The sequence below is a fragment of the Diaporthe amygdali genome, assembly GCF_026229845.1.
Source record: "Diaporthe amygdali strain CAA958 chromosome Unknown NODE_14_length_1008325_cov_65_372321, whole genome shotgun sequence".
Lineage (NCBI taxonomy): Eukaryota > Fungi > Ascomycota > Sordariomycetes > Diaporthales > Diaporthaceae > Diaporthe > Diaporthe amygdali.
This window is the reverse complement of record NW_026517034.1, coordinates 675,559-692,781: the sequence shown is the minus strand read 5'-3', so window position 1 is coordinate 692,781 and position 17,223 is coordinate 675,559. Positions and strand designations below refer to the sequence as shown.

General features: G+C 55.9%; 4 protein-coding genes across 4 annotated transcripts; 2 read left to right on the top strand and 2 right to left on the bottom strand.

The window, feature by feature from the left end:
• Positions 1-398: 398 nt before the first annotated feature.
• Positions 399-4,823, bottom strand: J7T55_003519 (uncharacterized protein; the record flags this gene model as incomplete). The annotated part of the gene is made up of 4 exons (XM_053143550.1): positions 399-468; positions 530-3,955; positions 4,025-4,309; positions 4,684-4,823. 4 exons carry the CDS (start codon positions 4,821-4,823, stop codon positions 399-401), a joined length of 3,921 nt encoding a protein of 1,306 aa, XP_052993768.1.
• A 2,555-nt stretch (positions 4,824-7,378) lies between these two features.
• J7T55_003517 (uncharacterized protein) lies at positions 7,379-9,372 on the top strand (the record flags this gene model as incomplete). Its single annotated transcript, XM_053143549.1, has 3 exons — positions 7,379-7,540; positions 7,629-8,433; positions 8,495-9,372. 3 exons carry the CDS (start codon positions 7,379-7,381, stop codon positions 9,370-9,372), a joined length of 1,845 nt encoding a protein of 614 aa, XP_052993767.1.
• A 1,024-nt stretch (positions 9,373-10,396) lies between these two features.
• J7T55_003516 (uncharacterized protein) lies at positions 10,397-13,529 on the bottom strand (the record flags this gene model as incomplete). Its single annotated transcript, XM_053143548.1, has 5 exons — positions 10,397-10,739; positions 10,796-11,094; positions 11,152-12,459; positions 12,541-12,584; positions 13,478-13,529. The coding sequence occupies 5 exons, from the start codon at positions 13,527-13,529 to the stop codon at positions 10,397-10,399; spliced, it is 2,046 nt and encodes a 681-aa protein (XP_052993766.1).
• Positions 13,530-15,097: 1,568 nt separating this feature from the next.
• Positions 15,098-17,216, top strand: J7T55_003515 (transcription factor tau subunit sfc1; the record flags this gene model as incomplete). Its single annotated transcript, XM_053143547.1, has 3 exons — positions 15,098-15,307; positions 15,371-15,788; positions 15,841-17,216. The coding sequence occupies 3 exons, from the start codon at positions 15,098-15,100 to the stop codon at positions 17,214-17,216; spliced, it is 2,004 nt and encodes a 667-aa protein (XP_052993765.1).
• Between the last annotated feature and the right edge of the window lie 7 nt (positions 17,217-17,223).

Sequence of the window (17,223 nt, the reverse complement as noted above, 5' to 3'; positions counted from 1 at the left end):
GCTCGCTTAACTCATCGCCTGGGAATCCACTCCAAAGGTGCCCGCCGCTTTGTCTTTCTCGACTTTTCCCCTTCCGCTTTGACACTCTGATTGTCAGTTGCGCCAGACCACGAGATCTAAAGCTTTTCTTTTTTCGGTCCGCGCCCCCGCGGTTAATGAAAGCTGTTGCCACAGCTTGACCTTGGACCATTAACCGTGCCCAAGATGATTGATGCCTCCTTGCGCCGTGCCCATGTCTCTGTTGAATCGTTGACGTTGCCCCCGTTGTGTGGGTATAAGAGCTTCTTCGGTGTCATGATCGTTTCGTTTCATCTATGAGGATACTCCTTCTCGATGGCTGAAGTCCAAATGCAAGAGTGTTCGGTCCATCACTGTCTTCTACGATTACTCTCGCCGAATTACCGATCATTGATTAGACTTTGACTCGTTGCCTTGTCATATCCAATGATCTCGGTCAAGTAGTACATCCTGTCGTGGCTGTTAGCTACCCACAAGGTGAAAATGGGAGGGTTAATGATATTTTACTCACTTTTCGACCATGATCTCCTGCGCGTTCACGTCCTCAAATTTCTGCTGACACTGTATCCAGGCCATCGTTCTCTTCTTTGGTGATATCTTCTTGACTGTCAGTTTGAATTTGCCCGTGACAGGCCTGTGGTCCGACACCCGGACTTCATGTCGCCTGTAGTCGACTTGCTGTATCCTGCCCCTGCCGCGGAACAGTAGACGGTCGCACCATGCAGGGCTACGCTTCTTCTCACTCGAATCGTAATTGTCCGTGCCTACGTCGTACTTGTACGTCGGTGCGAATGTGATGGGCATCTCTTCGAAAGCACGAAGCTTGAAGTCCGGCTTTCTTCGGCGGGCCACGAGAAGTTGGTCTCGCTCGAGTAGTTTTGGGAGATTTCCCTGTTTCACAGCCATGACTACCGTGTCGCGACTCATGGTGTCGATTCGGTAATTCAGATCGCCGTTGAGGATGACGAGCTCGTGGTCCATGATCAAGGTGCCATCACCACCTCCGGCATAGCTGTCAATGCGGACACTTGGATCGCGCTCTGAAGGGAGAATAGGCGCCTCAAGTATCGCGGCGATGTCGTTGTTGCGACTCTGGGCCTGGGACTGGCCTGCTGCCAAGTGGCAGTTGAGGAAGCAGAGAGATGTGTCGTCCACCATGAAGCGGATTACAATGGCTCCTTTGTTCCCGTGCAAACCTCCCATGCCTCGTTTGACCTCGGCCGTGCTGAGGTTCGATATCCGATCTCTGACATCGGCCTTGACAAAGATGCAGTAGAAGAGACCAACCATGTGCGAGGTCTGCAAAAGATGGTACAGGTCGCCAGCCATGTAGTCATCCAGACTTCTGATCAGGAAATCTCTCCAATCTCGGTATTGATGGCTCATGCGCTCCTGGTCCGATTCTTTCTTCTTGGATTTGAAGAATCGCTTAGCAGTGGCGGTCTTGTCTTCCAGGTCAACCAGCTCCTGGAAGCCGAATATTAAAATGTCCGGGGAACCGCTGCCCTGTAGCAGATTCTGTATAAAAACAGAATCCGACTCAGAGTATCTCAGACTGTTGGGTGTAGAGGCCCCGGCATTCCATGTCATTATCATGGCCTTCAGCGTTTGAAATTCGCAGTACTGCACGTCCTTAGCCTTCATTTCCGATTCAAGCCAGTCGTCTTGCAGCATGCCATCCCAAACTCTGATCATGTTGTCTGCACCCAAGGAAAGGACTTGTTGGCGTTCTAGCCTGTACGAGCTTGACCGGTCGGCGATGATCCTGAGTACGGGCTCATTGTGAGCTTGCCACTCTTTCTTCACAACCCATGGGCTTTGGCGCACGTCATAAACAGACATCTTGCCGTTGCTGTAACCTGCCCAAATGTTGCCGCAAATCCCTGACAGCGAGTTGATTTTAAAGGTGCTGATATTGAGGACTTCCAAACATGAATAGTCTTTTTTTGAGTATACGGTGACCTTCCCGTCGCTGTGACCGAAGAACACTTTGTTGGGATCCGAGGGAAGCAGGGCTCCTGCAGTGACATCGCCGACGGCGTCTTGGAATAAGGAGCGGAGAAGCACCTGAAATTGGGCTTTGCCATCGAGTGTTGGGAGGAATACGCGTATTTCCCTACCAGTCGCATGCCAGAGCTCGTCACCCACGACCAGGGAGAATGTGTGTCCTTTGGGCACTCGGAACGACTGATGCGGGTGGCCTGACATGTCTGGTACTCCGTCAGGCCCAGGACCCCAGATGTGCAGAGTACCAGCCTCGTCCAAGGTCCATAGCTCGTTGAAGTGCCGATAGATTTTGGTAATTTCGTTCCTCTGGTGAGCACCGGTCTTTGTGTTAACAACACTTTGTGTCGCTATGTCCGCTTCCATGAGGTCCCCGTTATTATTTCCGATCCACAGTCGCTTGCACTCCTCGTCGACGTTCAAGCCTGGCTTGAAGCTCACAGCAGTAGCCTTCAATCCCTCACCGTGTGCAAAGCTCATGACGAGTTCTCCGTCCCTCAAGCTCCACACCCTAGTAAGATGCCCTGAGGTGCATACGAGGTCGCCACATGCATCGAAATTCCGCGCATCTGATTTCGTTACGATTTCCTGCTGCCCGTGTTTTATGAAAGGAGGTCTCCTATTGGTATTTGAAGCATCTGGATATGCTCCGTTGACATTCGCAGGTGACTCTCCAGCCTTGGCAAGCACAACGGCTTGCGAGTCGGCATTCCGCGGGTCACTTGAAGGAGCGCTGGCTACCGCGGACTTTCTGGGATCGGTGGGTGGCCTTTCTGCCCCCCTGTGAGACACTGTGTTTGCCCTGCCGTGCATCGCTGGTGGTGGTTGCTGCGTGACAGGTGTAGAGACGGTTCGTTTTTGGTTCACCGCCGGAACAACTGCTAGATTCGAAGCTGGAATTCCTGGCCTTGGTGGTCTTGGAGGTGGGATCTTCTCAGGCGGAGGCCCTGACTTCTCCATTGTCACACTAAGCGGTCTTGTAGGCAAGGTCGGCCGCGGCTCCCCTGTGACATCTGGAGTGAGCTGGCCCCTTGCGGACCCTTCCATCTCCAGCTCTCTGTCCCTCCTCTTGTTTGCGATTGAGGGATGGAGGGGCGGCGGCTCAAATCCAACTTGGAGAGTTTTGGCTTTCGCAACGGGCTCTTGAGGGGGCCGTGGTCTTCGCGGCAATGATGGAGGCGACCCTTCCTCGACGCTGGCGGAGCCGCTGGTTGGGGGACTGCTGAAGGGTGACACTTTATCCGGCATGTTCCTCCTCGTCTCCATCGCACTGTCTTCCGTCCAAGAATTTCTAGACCTGATGAGCGCATTCCCAGAGCGATTGTTGGGCGGAGGCGTAGGGTCCGCTTCGCGCTGCCGCCGGAGCTCGGCAGACCGTCGAGGGGGCGGCGGTGAAGGAGGCTTGAAGGCCACCACCTTAGGTGATTTGCGGGGATCCAGGTTCGGTGTACGGGAGCGACTTGGAATTTTGAAATGTTTGCCCGGCACGGCCGGCGACGTGGCCGGCTTGACGACATCGTCCGAGTTTAAGAAGCTAGGCTGGTCGTTAACAGCTATGTTCAGAGATCGGCCCTTGGGAGGGGACTGCGGTGGATCGACGGTGAGCGCAGGAGCCGGTACAGGGCGTGGGGTGAGCGGAGGTGGAGGAAATGCGCTGCGCGCAGGAGAAGGTGGGATGCCGTTTTCCTTGGGTAGAGGAGGCACAAGACCGGGCTTGTGCTTGGGAATGGGAGGTGGTTCCTTGGAGATCGCATTCGCTTCCCGGGGCTTGTCGGGGCGAGGCCCTGGGGAGGGATTTCGGCTGGACGGTTGAGCTGGCTGTGGTTGCTGCGGCTGGGGCTGCTCGCCAGCCTTGCCCATGTTCTCGAAATGCGATCGGAGGGAAGAGACGGGTTTCTGTCGTGGGCTGTCAGTCATCCGCATGGCAGCCGGGCTGGAGGGACCAGGGAATGGTGGGGGGTGCCCCCAGACATAATTAGGGATCCGGGGCAGTAGGACTCACGATGGAGGATCCATCAGGCCCTCCTTCCTGTTGAGGAGCTGCCATGGCCTGGTGTTGTTAAGGAGGAATTCGGAATAGGGCAGGTCGAGAGTGAAGGCGACGGCGACGGCGCCGGTGACGGTGACGGTGACGGTGGGGCTTGGGCGCGGCGTGGGTGTAGGCTTGTCGTGGTTGGGGTTGGGCGTGGGCGTTGGACTCTGGCTCTGGCTCTTGGGGCGCCCATCACTCCAAGATTGAGCAGGGACTCGCAGAAAGCATGCACTTGTGAGGAGACCAGACAGCAGGCTGTTGCAATGTTGTGATTGTCGAGAAGGGAAAAAGGGGGTTGTTGGCCCCAGGAGCACCAGGTAGGCTAGACTTGAGCAGAGACGCGAGGCGAGTATAGATGGCACTCTGTGTATTAAGATGCGATGCTGGTATGTGCTCCGTACCACCTAGGTCTAATTAATGTATGTAGGCATGCAGGCCGCCCGCCTTGCCTGCCCTCCTGACTGGGCGAGCAAGGTTGTGCGTGGTTGGAGTCTTGGTGGGCTGGCTGGCGTGCCTGAATTGCCCACAGCACAAGCAAGGAAAGCACCCCAATGACCTGGGGCAAGCTGTAGATGAGGGAGGTGCCATGTACCGTCTGCGGTGGAAATTAGGTGCTGGAGTACATGTACCTCGTACTGCGAAGGCAATCGAAGCAGTCGAACGGGGCAGTTGGGCGGTGTTTTGGGGCTGGCTGGCTGAGGGATTGCGTCAGAGGCCCGCCCAAGTCCATCTGGCTGGTCTCTTTTTCTCTTGTGACAGTCTCAGTCATGCTCACCGTTCCGAGATCTGGCAACGTGATTAAAGTAAATGCAGGTACCTGGAAGCTCCTCTGGGCCTGGTCGCTGTGGCCGTGCCTGTTTCTTTTCTATGTTTAGACGCGTTTCTGGCCTAGCTTGTGGCCCTGCGGCCGAGTGTGCGAGAGTGTGTGCGTGTCTATGACTGGCGCAAGTGCCAGGCACACAGTACAACCTAGGCTTACAGATCTGCTGGGGATTCCAGGGTTGTGGTCTAATGACGGGACCCTCCCTCGCCCTCAAGCTTCTTGCTCAGACTCAATGCTCATGCTCAGTGAGGCCAACTGCAAAGGCCGTGGCCTCTGGGTCTCCCACATCTTACTGAGGGCTATCATTGAAACATGGTTGGCCTGGCCACCGTCGATTCCCGCCATGCCCTTTGTTTAGATTGATGGATATGCATTATAACAACACGCAACACACAACACATGACTGTCTGCCACATCCGCATTTTGTTGACGGCTCTTTGGTCCTCTGTAGTCTGCCCTGCCTTGAAGTATCAAGGATTTTCACCAATCCCCTTTCCTATATAGGCTAGCCGTGCTTGTGAATCATTTTGCTGCTCGGGGACACATTTTACCAGGCTCACATGTCATCATTGGAAAGGAAAGCCTTCCGTTCCTGTCAGGCTTTCCATCTACCGTACTATACTTAGTTATGGAAACAGGTGGGAGTAAAGATGAGATGAATAGGGGCCGGTAGCCAGCTGGTGGCACCGGTAGCGGCAGCCGGTCGTAGTTGGCATGGGGCGGTACTTGGGTACCTGTAAACTCCCTGCCCCACCCGCTGTTGCTGCAGTAGCTAGCGTTGCGGCAGGCCGGCAGGCAGGCTGGCGCTGCGGGAGCTAACGGAGCTTTCCCGCGACTTTTTTGGAGGACGACCCCGATTCACACCTCTCAGCACCATCGCCACCACAACCAGCTGGTTCATACAATACATCTCTCGACGTCACCCCACCTTATCGACACCTTTACAGATATCACCAGTCAATCGACGTTGGTGTCTGTAGCACAATCTCCACCTTGGTGAACCCACTCTTCATAATAACGACAACAATCTCAATCTCAGGATGAACACTGTAAGTCGGCTCTGCGTCCATCGAAGCCTTCTTTGCATCATGAGCTGGTTTCACTGACTAGGGCTCCCCAACAGGTCAAGTCTTTCTGGTCAGCAATTCTCCACAGCAGAGATACTGACTGCGAGCATGCTGACGATAACACTTTCACAGGCTGGGCTGGGGCTCTCTGTGTGTTGGTAAGGCCGCTCATGTGCTTCCACGCCCCTCATCCCCTTGAATTGCATGTTGCTTGGCTGTTCGGTATGTGCTGCATGGCAGTCACTGACTTGAGTTGGCTCTCCCCCACAGCCGGTGCCGGCGCATACGTTGTCGCCAAGCGAAGCATCAATGCCGACCGTCAGGCCCGCCTCGAGGAGCAGCGCAAGAAGAAGTCCATGATCGAGTCCCTGGAGTACTCCCAGAACGTCCCCTCCCACCCGGGCTCCGCCTCCGCCATGGGTGGCTCTCGCACCCGAACCGAGGAGGAAACGGAGCGTCTGAAGCGGGAAGAGCCGCGGGTCGACCATGCGTTCCATCCAAGCCTGGAACAAGCTGCCAAAGATGTGCACCCGACAGAGCAAATGTCCGACAAAGAGTACAACCGGCTGTACGGCAAGAGCAAGTACGAAAGCGCCACCCCTTTCAGAAGCCGGAAAGGGGACCGGTTTTCTGATATATGAGGGCAACAGCTTATACGGCGTACAGGAGGTGACGAGTAACGCGGCCGCTCATCCATGTCTGCGACAGCCGACGATCCTGCCCTCGAACGCCAGAAAGATCATGAGAGGAGAGGCGGGGCTCTTACGGGCCGAGTAAGAGGCATTTTTGGAGGACAGGAAGGGACTGCGAGTCACTGCACTTAGGCGACTGGCGCCCTGTGGCGCGTGTACATTATTTACGACTGAGACCGCATATCGAAACTGCGGCAATGAGATGAACTCGCCTCTTGCGTTGATCTTCGATACATAGCTGTGCCTCGTTGGCTCATCTTTTCTCAATGTCTCGCGGGCAGGGTTGTCTCTCCTGTCCTGTCTCTTGCTGAGTCTCTTGCCTCTTGCTTCGGGTGACAATTATTCCCAGATCTCAGAAGTAGCATGTCATTGCCCTCGACTCCAAGAGAAGAAAGGACTAGATAAGATTATGTATTAGACCTAGATGCTGCCGTGCCTGTCCGTAACATCGGGTCCGAGTCGGCCGACTTTACCTCGCGCACGGTGCGACCCAGCCCTGCGGGCCAACAAGCCTAGCCCCGGCCAGCTCCAATTCTAGTGCATCTCAATCGGAACTTTCCTCCAGCTGCCCCCTGGCTCACGTTCGCGTCCAACACCCAGAGCTTGGTCATCCCCGTCCCCCTCCACGTCACTTCGTCAGTCAGATCATTTCTTCCTCTTCGAGAATGTGTCCATGATACCTTGAAAGTGTGCGACAACGTTTTTGACGCCTGTGCCCACAGTCCAGGGCCGCCCCGTCATCATGGCGTCCGCACAGCTTGCCATCGCCAAAGCCTCCCTCTTTGCGTCCCTCCTCAAGGCAGACGCCGACGCCGACCTGGCGTCGTGTTCTCGCGACGAGATCGAGCAGTTCCATGGTCTGCTCAACGCAGCCGTCGCCAAGTGCTCACCAACCAACGTTCAGGTTTGGAACACACACGCCACTCCGTTTTTGACATGAGCCATTGAGCCCCGGCTAAACATTTGCTTATATTCTCTTTCGCCGACAACAGAAATGCAAGCAATGGATCCTTCAGCATCTGGTCCCCTCTCCAACCCGCGCGGCTGCCTTTGGGAAATACCTGGTCGCCCTCGCCTCTTCTTTCCCCAGCGGCTCACCGAAGGCGCCTGGCCCATCCTCGAAGCGAAGGAGGCTGCATGTGCTCTACGTCCTGAACGATGTGCTCTTTCACGTCAAGTTTCGCACCCACCACCATCACGTCTTCTTCGACAAGCTTGAATCTCACCTTCCTGCTTTGTTCAAGAGCGCCGCCTCTTTTGCGAACGCACCGAAGCAAATAAAGAAGCTGCAGGATCTGATTCAGTTATGGGAGAAGAAAGGCTACTTCTCGGACTCCGTACTCAAGTCTTTACGCGCCGCTGTCGATGAGGGACCAAAGTCGGAAGCGCGAGAAGCAAATGGTGGGGGCGGTGATGGTGGTGTGGCAAACAAGGCATATCAAACCTCGACAGCACGAGAGGCACCTTTTATACTGCCATCCATGCACGGCGACGCATCTGCGCCATGGTACGACCTTCCCGCCGCCAATTGGCTCCCCGTCATAGAGCCGAATTCCACGAGACCTATGAATCCGAACATGATCAAGCCGCTTCAACTTGCAGGTGGGGCGGCCGACAAGAACCTCGTTGCAGCGGTGAAGAAGTTACTGGGTGAAGTTGACAAGATCTATGCGAAAGACACGCTTCTAGATGGGGACTCATCGGTCGATATCAGCCAGATGGGCGAAATCATCGAGCGAGACGAGATGGGAGATATCGTCGGCGGCGAGACCTACTACGGCTGGTCTAGAAACTTTTGTGAGAAGATGAGGACGCGAGGACTGAAGGGAGACGCAATGGACGTGGACGATGAGCGTAGGGGACGCCGAGGCTCCTCGCGCTCGAGCAGCCAGTCCCGGAGTCGCAGCCGGCGGCCTTCCTCAAGGCGAGACTCCTCGCGCCCAGCTACCAAACGACGTCGACTTTCGCGCTCACGAAGCCGGAGCTGGAGTAGCGCATCACGATCTCGCAGCCGCCCAAGGAGAGGCAGCCACAGCCCAGGGCGCCGGCGAAGCTATTCGCGCTCCCGGTCTCGATCCCGCTCTCCGCGACGTGGCCAGAATGGCAGAGACAGACCCAGATCCAGATCCCGTTCCCGCGGCTCATATTCACCACAACCAGTGCTCTCTACTACCAGGAACGTGCAAGCAGCAGGCTATGGCCCACCAAAAGGCTTTGTGCCGCCAAACCCGCAACAATATCACCACCCACATCAACAACATCAGCCACCGCCGCCGCCGCCAGCTTCGTACCCACCTCCGAACCTGCCCGCCGGGCCACCACCACAACCAGGCAGGTTCAACTCTTGGAACGCAGGCACGCCACCACCTCCTCCGCCTCCACACTACCAAGGTCACTGGCCTCCTCCGCCTCCGCCACCACACATGTCTCCTGCCGGAGGCAACCCAGTACCACCACCCCCTCCACCGCAGGGCTGGTTCCCACCACACCCGTCCCCGAGCGGGCCTCCCGTCCCAGGAGCTCCTCCAGGCTCGTGGGCCGGCGGTTGGGCGCCGCCTCCACCACCGCCACCACCCTACTCACCTCAGGGGCATCTCGAGCAGCAACAGCAACAGCCAGGAGGGTTCCAGTACGGCAGGGGTGGGAATGGTGGTGGTGGATACCGGGGACGCGGCGGCGGCGGCGGCGGGTACGGCAGGGGAAGAGGATGGTGATCGGTCGTACGAAGGAACCTGAACGAGGTTGGATTGATACTACTGAATAAGACAATGGCACATGGGACGAGTCCGTGAGAGTAACAGATGCATATCCTGTATTAGTAGTAGAAGTACTATGTAAGCATCGCCAGAGAAAGTAAGACGACCACCCGGCCAGGCGAGAATGGCACGGCGTCGTCTTGCCACGGCCCGCCATCAAGTGAAAAGACGGGGTGTGTAATAAGTATGCGTCGCGGAGAACCTGCAACGAAAGCAGTTGTGGCTCAGCTGAGAAATGACATGCTTCTACCTCGCATCATCATAATAACAGTATGTAGACAAGAAGAAAAGATTCAAGAAAGAAGAAGAAGAAGCTCCGTCTTTTTGGTGTGCTGCTCGTTCGTCCCCCTTAACCACGATATCGGTACGCCGACACGCCAATTGTCCCGTCTTTTTACCCTAGAGGTGGTTTTGCAGAAGCTTTGTTTACTAAAATTCGTACAGTTAAAAATCCCCGGAAAGGTTGCCTCTTGCCCCCCATCCCCCCTTATCTTGTTTGCATCAGTCAGTCCCGACTCCGCCCCTCCTGTCCAGCGTGAGCCATGCACGACTGGCCCTGGTGCGTGTGAGGGAGAAAGCTCGATTCCCCTACTCCGTCCCGTCCAGCCTTATTGCCACAGATCTTTACTCATAATGCCAGTTGGTCTACCAAATCCACAGCGAACCAGAAGTCCCGCTAGAGTGCTCGAACGACGCCCTTGCAGCTGCGCGTGTTTTCAAATCGAGAGTAAGAAATAGCGCTAGCAAACGCATCTTAACTTCGTTTAGGCCGGCCAACAGAAACAAATCGTTTGGTCCGAGGCCTTGAGTTATCCGAAGACTAGTGCCTTCACCAGATCCGCGCTCCCAAGTGGCTCTTCTGGCATCAGCTGCACAAAGGATACGAGAAGACGAGGCATTGTCATTAATTGTTCGGCAAACCTTTCGACTGATCGATCTCCAAACGCAACCCTGAACCTGATCCAGTCTCACACACCGCTGAGTCGGGACACAGTGACGCAGGGTTATCGCCCGCTCCTCGATGAACCCGCTGAGCTCTGCCTTTCGTGCGTACCCGGCCGCCGATCTCTTCGGTCTCCGTCTTGCAGGTTCAGCGAGTCGAGTCGCTTCTGGTTATCTTCTGTGCCGTCAGTCTCTTCCGTCTGCTGAACTTGAGGTGCCGCTGACCCATTAGCCTTTTGTTTGTTGGCCAAGTCTTGAATGGCCGCCCATTTCCTCTCTCGCTGCTTCTCTCTAGCCGGCGCGCTGTTCTGCTGCTCCGTGTACTCCTGGGAGCAGTCGTCGAAGAGTTGTGGGTTGATTTCCATGAAGAGCTTCATTGCGTTGTACACCATGCCGTGGATGGTCCTAGTACTGGGTCAGTAAAGGATTCTTGTTCCCAGCGTAATCAGATAGAAGCCCACCTATTCCAGTGCCCCTTTGAGTTCTCGTAAAGCGGCGCGAACATAATGGGGAGGATGATCTCCACGTTATCGCTAACCAGGTTGCAGAAGTACTCGTTGTTCCAGAAGTACAGAGCACGCTCTGCAACCTGGAAGTGCGGACTTGCCACCGACTTGGCAAGCTGATGGAACAGGGGTTCTTGAACCTTGGCAAATTCTGCCGGATCCATAACCTCAAAGATGTCCTCTACCTCGTTCAAAAACATGACCTCCTTGGTGCTGTTTACCTTTGGCCAATAGCGCAGGAGACCAAGCACCACCTGTGGGCTAGCTGTCAGATCGGAACATGCACATGAGTGATTAATTTGAAGACTTACCTCTTCCGTAAGAGACGCATCCTTCTCTAAGAACTGAACGATGCAGTACGCAAGCTGTGGGTGGTACATGCTGAGGCTCTTCGCTTTGTGCAAAGGTATCAGCGTACGTGTAAGGAACAATTTGTGCTCTTCCTTCAAGGGCAATGCGAATCCATTGATAATGGACCCCAGAATCTCAAGGAGCTCGGCCACGCCATTGAACCTTTCCGTCTCGTACACAAAATGGAAGAAGACATTGTTGATGGACCGTCGGATAAAGCTTCGCAGGTTGAGGAACTTTCCATAAATCCGGTGCAGCGTCGTCTTTAGAAAATCGCGCTCACGAGGGTCCTCGGAATCGAAGAGCTCAAGCAGCCGGAGGACAAAACTGTGGTCAATGTAGGCCTTGGCTATGTTGGTGTTGAAGTCCTGGCTCTCGATGAAGCGCAGGAAGAATTCGTAGACAACCTGAATATGTGGCCAAGCAACTTCCAGCACGGGCTCGTCCTCTTCCGGGTCGAAGGCTTCGCCCGACGGGTTCATTGGTGGTGGCAGTGGGCGGAACAGGTTCTTGGCGAACATCTCGACAACTCGTGGGTACATGGGCTCGGTGATGACCTGTCGGTTATTGGCAACGTAGTCGAGCAATTCGTGAAGCGCCAAGCGCTTGATCTCCTTGGATTTCATATCTCCGCTGGCATCGTTGAAGTCGAAAATGACATTGCACTGGTCGATCTTCTGCATGAACAGCTCTTGCCGGCGGTTAGGCGGCACCTCGTGAAATCCAGGAAGTTTTTCCAGCTCGCGATGCGCCGAGATGTCGAACCGAGACGAGTGCTGTCGCTTTGGAGTCCTCAGACCCTCGGGAACGTCCTTGGGCGTCTGTTGCAGGCGGTCGAACATCAGGGACTTCTGGCCGGCCTTTGGGGGTGCGAGGTCATGCGGCATGGTCTCAGCCGCGCCTGGCGGGGGGACATGAGGAGCACTTGGGCTGATGATGACTGTGGGCGGGAGACCGCCGGTGCGCTGAGGTGTACCTCCACCATTGGCAGCCTGGGAAGAGCCGCCAAACGAGCCAGAACCCGAGGCAGAGCTCATATTGCTCAAGGGGGACTGCCCTGCTATGCCCTGCTCTTGCCCATGAGCTCCAACACTGTTAGGGGGGAGAGGCTTGTTTCGAGTATCGCTTAGGTTCGACGCGGAGGACGAGGGAGTGATTGTAGGAGACTGGTTGGAAGCGTCCCTTGACCCAGTGCTGTTGGGCGAGGCTGTGCCGTCTTTCGAGTCCTTCTTCTTTGATGATTTGCTGGAGTCTTTCCCGCGCGACAGCTGTCAGGTGGCCAGCGTTAGCAGATGTCGGACCAAGGTCGAATTCAACGGGTGTTGTCGATGGAAGGGGTTGAGACTTACGACTCTCTGACTGAAGCGCTTCATCTTCGAAGAAAGTTGCTTCTCTGTGGTGACGGTGTCAGCAATGGGCCAGCTGGATGGCAGATGGCGGGGCCTGAGGGGAGACAAGACAAGCTCCGCGGGTGGCGGGAAGGCGACCGGCTCAGCGCAACTGCACGGGAAGGACCGTGTGTGTGGCTGTCCCGGGACCCTGGGGAGAGTCCAGGCAGGATGGAGAATGTGTGTATATGTAAGATAGAGAGTGTGTGTGTGAGTGATGCGGGGGAGAGGACAAATGTTGAAGATCTATCTACCTGTTCAGCCTCGCGGGATGGCAGGGGAACGGCAGTAGGCGCTGACGACAGATCAATGGGTCGTGGTCCACGTCTAAGCCAGTCTTGCTGGGTGGTCCGAAGGGGAGGGAGGGTGATTGGCAACAAGGCGACGGCAGGCGAAAGGCAGAGAGCAACCAATTCGCCAGAGGAAGGTCAGATTGATGCGCTTGGCGGGTCCCGAGGTGGGAGGTGGGTGGTGAGGTTGTCGGGATAGCGAAACGATGGGAGCTTAGGTAAAGGTGAGGAGGGCTCGAGAACAACCTTTGGGGGGGCAGGGTGGTGGCTCAAAAGGGGGCCGGACAGGGGTTGTAGAGAGGGTGAAGAGAAGGGAAGCTTGGAAGGGACAATAGGGTTTAGGCACAGCCAGTGCCAGTGGATGGGACGGCGGGGGATGGGTGGTCGAGAGAAGGGCAGGGCAGAGAGCGCAGGCAGAGCAGGCCGAGAGCAGAGGCGGCTGGTTGGCTGGCCTGGCTGGCTGGGTTTGGATATGGTTGTGGTTGTGGTTGGAGTAGTGGTGGTGGTGGTACTGTGTGTACTGAGGCACGCAGGCATGCAGGTATGCAGGCATGCAGGTGAGTTGAGGGAGGAGGATCGGAGGTGCGTCGGGCTAGGTACTTATTTACCGTTGGATGGCGACGAGCCGTTGGCGTCTCTGGAATCTTTGGTGGAGGGCATCCGTGATGATCGGGCAGGACCTCATCAAACACTGGACTGGAGACCTGTTTTGGGGGGGGGGGCGGATGGGCGATGAAGCGCAGCAGGCAGAGCAGAGCAGAGCAGGCGAGAGAAAGGGAAGTTTCGAAGATGGCTGTCCGCGAGGGTGGGAAATGGGAAGGTTTTGGCGTTGGCGACACGATAGACACGGTACTGTCTGTACCTAGGCACGGTAGGTAGACCAGCAGCGACGTGTAGGTGGGATCTGGGAGCTGGGAGCCGGGGAGTGCTACGAAGGCTGGCTGGGTGAGAGTTGGTTGCATGTGCATGAGCATGAGCGGGCAATTGAAAGTTGGTTGCGGGCGCAAGGCACCGCTTGCTGCTAGCTGGCTCTGGCTGGGCGGGTACCAGGCCACTCTGACCTCAGTGCCCACTGTCCCAGGTCGACTGGTCAGGGCTGACCCGGTCCCCACTGACTGGGCATTACTGTGTACACTAGAGTGTAGGGTGCCTGGGTGCTCGAGCCCACCACCCGTGGACTTGGGTTTTGCGGGGCTCGCAAGTGCAAGGGCAACAAAAGTCCATCGCCGGTTGGCTCAGAGGTGGCCCAAGGTGATCTCCCGTCACTCGCTTGACGCACGCAGGCACGGCACTCCTGGGAGCCATGATTTCACTGCACAGCTGGGGAGGCAGTTAGATAGGTGCACGGGTGTTGCTGCTGCTGCAAGGTGGGACGAATCGGTTTCCACCTCGCCCAAACACCTGAAAGCGAGGTTTGGGAGGGACATTACAGTACCGCCTATGGACGGGCCAGGTAATTATTATTGCCTATACTATCCGTGCATATACAGTAGTCTAGGTAAATACATACATACATAGATGGAGAGACACAGACACATTGGCATAAGATAGTCACTCAGTCTACTCTACATGCATGCTCAACTGCCCGCACGTGTGTGTTTGTGTGAGTGGGAGAATGAGATGACGAGCTGGCTGCTGTTTTGGATGATCTGTGAGACGTGATCCATGCCGTTGCCATGCCGTGCCATGCCATGCAAGACCAAGCAAGCCATGCGTTGCGTGCCTCGAGCGTGCCTCCCAGCTCCCAGCGAGGAAAGGCAGATCTGTTTCGAGGGTGCGGAAAGCTTGGGTAGTGGCCCCGGGGCCCGCCTGCAGCTCCCGCATGTGCAGGGCCCATCCCAACCTCCAGTGTGACGCAGGACCGACCTCCTGAAGTTGCTGCTGCTGCCGCTGCAATTCACTTTGCGCCTGGCATCTGGCTGCCAGCTGCCAGCTGCAAAACCTCATCAACCTTGGGTAGGCTTCGTCCAACATCCAACGATTAAATCACCTACCCGCAATATGAGACTGCTCTGCCAATGTTCTTAGATGACCCGAAAGGCATGGCCAATAGGAAGGACAACCACCTAGTCTGCAAGCGAGAATGAGAGAGTCGAGATCGCCAAACCCCAACCCATACGGCCTGGGATCCGCTGCGAAAGCAATCAAACACATTCGCAGTTCAACGTCGACGAAGTAAACCTTCGATCTTCTTGTTTTATGATATCCTCAGTCTGCTGCAAATCAATATGTCTCTAGTGGACTTGGAAAATGGCGACGAGTCTGACGCTCCCATGAGTGCTGCGTCGCCATCCTCATCCTCCGTATCCGATAGCCAACCCCAAGCTCCCGCTTTCAAGATACCCTCGAGGACCATTGCCGCCGTCGAGCACCCATTTCTGATCCAGAACCTCGACAAGGGCTTAGGCACATTTGGACCGAATCCGCAATTCCAATCAGTCAGATCACACCGCCCCCAGCTTCTACTTCGACGTGATGGAGGATACTAACTTGCATCCCAGGTTTTAGATCCCTCCAGGCCCCAGCTGTCTGTGCCTCTGTATCTTCACCCACAGGATCCTACTTCAAGGCCAATGATGTCTCATTACTCGTCATCTCATAATGTCGTCTTCAAAATCACCGTCCCAAAGCGGACCGGCCGGAAGAGGAAGAGAGGCAGTAATGGACCGTGGCAGGGTGAGGTCGCCCAACCCGCTCCGCCGACCGGGCCAGGATCGGAGAATTTGCGTTCAGAGTCGAGGCTTGACGAACCCAAAGTTCTGAGGCGAAAGCTTCAGGATAATGTCGACAGGTATCATGCTGAAGCAGTCGGTGTTATCAAGCACACTCATCGCTACAGGGGCATGGCCGACTTCAACTACTCGATGAAGAACAATGATTTCATGAACGATTTCACCGACAAGATCTTGTCTGGTGATGGTAAGCCCCCCCTGATCCTTGCTATGGCCTCTTACTCATACGGTCTCTGCAGTGTCCAAGTTTCGTCAATTTTCCATGAAGCCTGGCGTCGATAAGACTCCAGAGCAGGCAATTGTCGCTCCGCCCCTGATGACCCAAATCAGCGTACCCTACTACTACTTCTATTCTCAAAATCCCTATGTGAGGGTGGTCGACACTAAGGATGGCGGCTTTGAAATGGTCAACACGACGTCTAGAGTGAAATCAGTGGGCTACTTCATTGGCACGCACGACCCGATACCCAGCGCTCCAACCGGCAAGCCTAGAGTCAAGGATCCCTTATTTGATGTCATTGTGAAGGCGATGAGAACGCTCCTGGAGGAACGACCGGTCTGGACGCGGCGTTCGATCATCAACAAGCTGACTGATTTCGCGTACGATCCCGAGCACCCTGAAAAACGCTTCCCACCGAACCTGTCACAGCAGCTCCTCAAGAATGCAATCCAGTACGCGGGTTACCAATTCAAGGGCGGTCCATGGCGCGACGCGCTCGTCAGATACGGCTACGATCCCCGTAAGGACCCCTCAAGCCGTGTATATCAGTGCCTCATCTTCCGCCTGAGGCGGCTTCAGGTGGGCGAGATGGGCGAGATGTGGCAGGAGCTACGCAAGCGCGACATTTCAGGGGTCAAGGCGACCAACGATGAGCACACTGGGACCCACCTCTTCGATGGCACGATCTACTACGACGACGGCAAGGTCTGGCAGGTATGCGATATTACGGATCCACTGCTGGCCAAGCTCTTCGCCGAAGCAGCCATGCGACCTGAATGTGATATCGAGGGCAGCGGCTGGTATCACCGTGGGCTATGGGCGAAGGCGAGGGCCATCATGAAGTGCAAGATGAGGGCGATCCAGTTCGGGAGGACCCTGCAGGACAGCGATTTTAACCAGGCGCTGCAGGCACGCGATGAGAGCCCGGATCCGGAGGCAACGAAGAGCATTGCTATTGCCACGCCGGACTTGCATCTGACGGAGAAGGAACTCGAGCTCATCCGAGGCAAGAAATACAAGGGTGTCGGAAGGGTCCGCCACAACAAGCGGACCTCATACCATTTTCCAGGGAAGAGGGTGCACAAGGGTCTTGGAAAATCAGGCGCAGCTGGCGAGCCATCACAGTCGCAAGAGGGCGATGGGGACGAGACGGCGTTGGAGGACGACCAGGAGCGCGAGGAAGGAGATGAGACAGGCATCGTGGACGGCCTGCCGACGGACTTCGAAGATGGTAGCGAGTACGACGAGGATGATGGAGATGAAGACGAGGACTTTGATGAGGAAGACTACGGTGATGACGACGAGGAGGACGTGCCTGAGCGGAGTCATTACCAGGCATTCCATATGAATGAGGACGAAGAGCAGGACCTCGAGGATGACGATGCGGATGACTGAAGACGAC